At 60.8% G+C, this 2,356-nt stretch overlaps 1 protein-coding gene across 1 annotated transcript in view; it reads right to left on the reverse strand.

The window, feature by feature from the left end:
* Positions 1-31: 31 nt before the first annotated feature.
* The window catches only part of SCUBE3 (signal peptide, CUB domain and EGF like domain containing 3), a 30,008-nt gene continuing 27,683 nt past the window's right edge, over positions 32-2,356 (reverse strand). The window contains exons 18-23 of the mRNA XM_008644773.2: positions 2,320-2,353; positions 2,070-2,231; positions 1,574-1,771; positions 985-1,137; positions 722-801; positions 32-576 (exon numbers count right to left, since the gene is read on the reverse strand). Coding sequence (XP_008642995.1) covers positions 427-576; positions 722-801; positions 985-1,137; positions 1,574-1,771; positions 2,070-2,231; positions 2,320-2,353 — 777 coding nt within the window. The 3' untranslated portion in view covers positions 32-426. The remainder of the gene's footprint in view (positions 577-721; positions 802-984; positions 1,138-1,573; positions 1,772-2,069; positions 2,232-2,319; positions 2,354-2,356) is intronic.

Consider the following 2,356-nt stretch of genomic DNA (forward strand, 5'->3'; position numbering starts at 1 on the left):
CCCCCCCTCTGTAGAGGTGCGCGGTTAGCCGGGGCCCGGCGCTGCGGTGGACACGGCGTCACCTCCTGCTCTCCTCTGCGAGGGCTCCGCGGGGCCGCAGCCGGCACCAGCCCCGGGGGCTGCAAAGACAGGGACCCCCCACTCTGTCCTGGGCTGCTGGTGGCACCAGGGAACGGGGACAGACCTGGCATAAAGGAAACCAAAGGGAGGACACAGGACAGCGATAGGACCAGTACTTCAGTTTCCTAAAACCTTCGAAGGAGCTGCTTCGGAAGAGGGGAGCGGCTTCACCGCCGCTGGACGAGACCGGAGCGGGCCCCCTCCTGCCGGAGCCAGGCGGAGGAAGGAAAAATCAGAAAGGAGGAGGAAAGGAGAAGAGGGTTTCCTTGGCTGCGGGGATGCCCGGGGCGGCGGGGGCGCAGGGGGCTATTTGTAAGGCCGGAGGAAGCTGGAGACTTTGGAGCGCAGGAGTTTGATGAAGGAGCGGGGCAGCATCTCCTTGTGCTTCTCCGTGTACTTGAAGTAGTTCTGGGGGTGTGCCAGCACATCGAAGAAAGCTTTGATGAGCTTCTTGTCCTGCAGGGAAGCCGAGCCAGAGGGAGGTTCAGCATCCCCCCCGTGCTCCCCTGAACTGAAGCCCGAAGTGCAAGGAGAGCAGGAGGCATTCCCCAAAGGGAAGGATGCTCCTGCATCTCCCACAGCCCTGGGGGCACACACTCACCTTGAGGATCTCCTGGTGGTTCTCGGAGGCGTAGAGCCTTCCATCCCGCACGATGTCCTCCACCAGCTGCTCATAGTCCTCTGCCAGAAAACACAGCTAGGGCATGAGCTGCCACTTTTCCCCAAACCTCTGGTCCCCATCCTTCAGTCCACTCCCCCCAAACACACAGGAGGTGGGAACTGGGGGGGTGATCTGGGTCCCAAACTGTGGTGGGGAGAAGGATCAGCATGCTGGGATGGCATCTCCCCGTGCGCCGTGCTCACCGTCGTAGGTGACATAGGGGATCTGGAAGCCCCGGGCGCTGTTGGCTTCACTGGTTTTAAAGTTGATCCAGAGCTTGCGGGAGCGGGCGGTGAAGGCGATGGGCCTCTCATAGGTCTGGCAGGTTTCGTAGGTGGTGATGGAGGATGGGGAGGCTGCAGAGAACAGCAAGGGGACACAGGATGCTGGTTGCTCATCAGCAGAGCTACCCCCAGCCTGGGTTAAGGGTGGCACCACGGATGGGAATTGTCCGTGCTGGGCAAGGCTGAGCCCCCCCCCTAACCCTCATGTTACATACCAGGGATGTTGTTGTTCCTTCCTTGCTCTGGAAAGCACCAAATGGGGCTTTTTATCCCCAAAATGAATGCTGAGGCCCAGGTGTGCAGCTCAGCCCACGCACATCCCCCTGAGATCCAGCAAGACACCCAGACGGCAGGGTGATGCTCATCTCCCCGCTCCCCCTATTCCCAAAATTCCCCTCCTGCTACCCAGGGATGTGGCTTTCTCCCTTTGCACCAGGCAGCTCTGCCAAACCCCAACCTTTTCCTCCCCAGCTCCTCCCCTGAGCACCGCGCCCGCTCGGTTACCTACAGTTTTTCCGCATGACCAAGACGTCGCCGCACTCGTCCTCAGAGGGGAGGAAGATCTCCGGCACCACGATGAGGATCTTGCGCTTGGGCGGGGGGTTGATGTTCCAGGTGCACTCGATGTTGGCGGGGTAATTCCCCGGGTAGTTGGGGGACTCAATGTAGCCCGTGTACTCACCCAGCTCCCCTCCACACTGCCGGTCTGCAAGGCAGGGAGACCGGTTCAACTGGGAACCAGTGGCCTGGGGGCACTGGGGGTGGTTTACTGGGCAAGAGGGGCAGTGTCCCATTAGGCAACCCCCCCCATGCCTGCCTACATGCACAAAGCACTGAAATTTTTATCCCCAAAATAATGCTGAGGCCCAGGTGTGCAGTTCAGCCCATGCACATCCCCCTGAGATCCAGCAAGACACCCAGACTCTACTTTACAGCATTTTTAAATACTTTTGAGGAAGCACCCAAAGCCTGTCCCCGCCTCGGTCACCCCCCAGCTCGCCTACTTTTGCACTGGGACACAGAGGTGGAGCCGTCGAAGTCGGTGGTGGTGTTGCCAGGGCAGGAGATGCAGTAATTCTGCCGGAAATCGGGCTGGTAGGTGCCCACGGCGCAGCGGATGCAGCGATGGACGCTCGTGTTGTAGTAGTGCCCGGGGGAGCACTGCACTGGGGGGTCAGGGAGCACAGGGGGCTGTGTCAGCTGCTGGCACAGCCCTGCTGGGTGGCCCCTTCCTGGGGACCGGCTCTGACCTACCTTTGGTGTCGCAGTCCTGGAAGGAGAGGACTCCCTC

The sequence above is a fragment of the Corvus brachyrhynchos genome, unplaced genomic scaffold (assembly GCF_000691975.1).
Source record: "Corvus brachyrhynchos isolate BGI_N302 unplaced genomic scaffold, ASM69197v1 scaffold72, whole genome shotgun sequence".
Taxonomy (NCBI): domain Eukaryota; kingdom Metazoa; phylum Chordata; class Aves; order Passeriformes; family Corvidae; genus Corvus; species Corvus brachyrhynchos.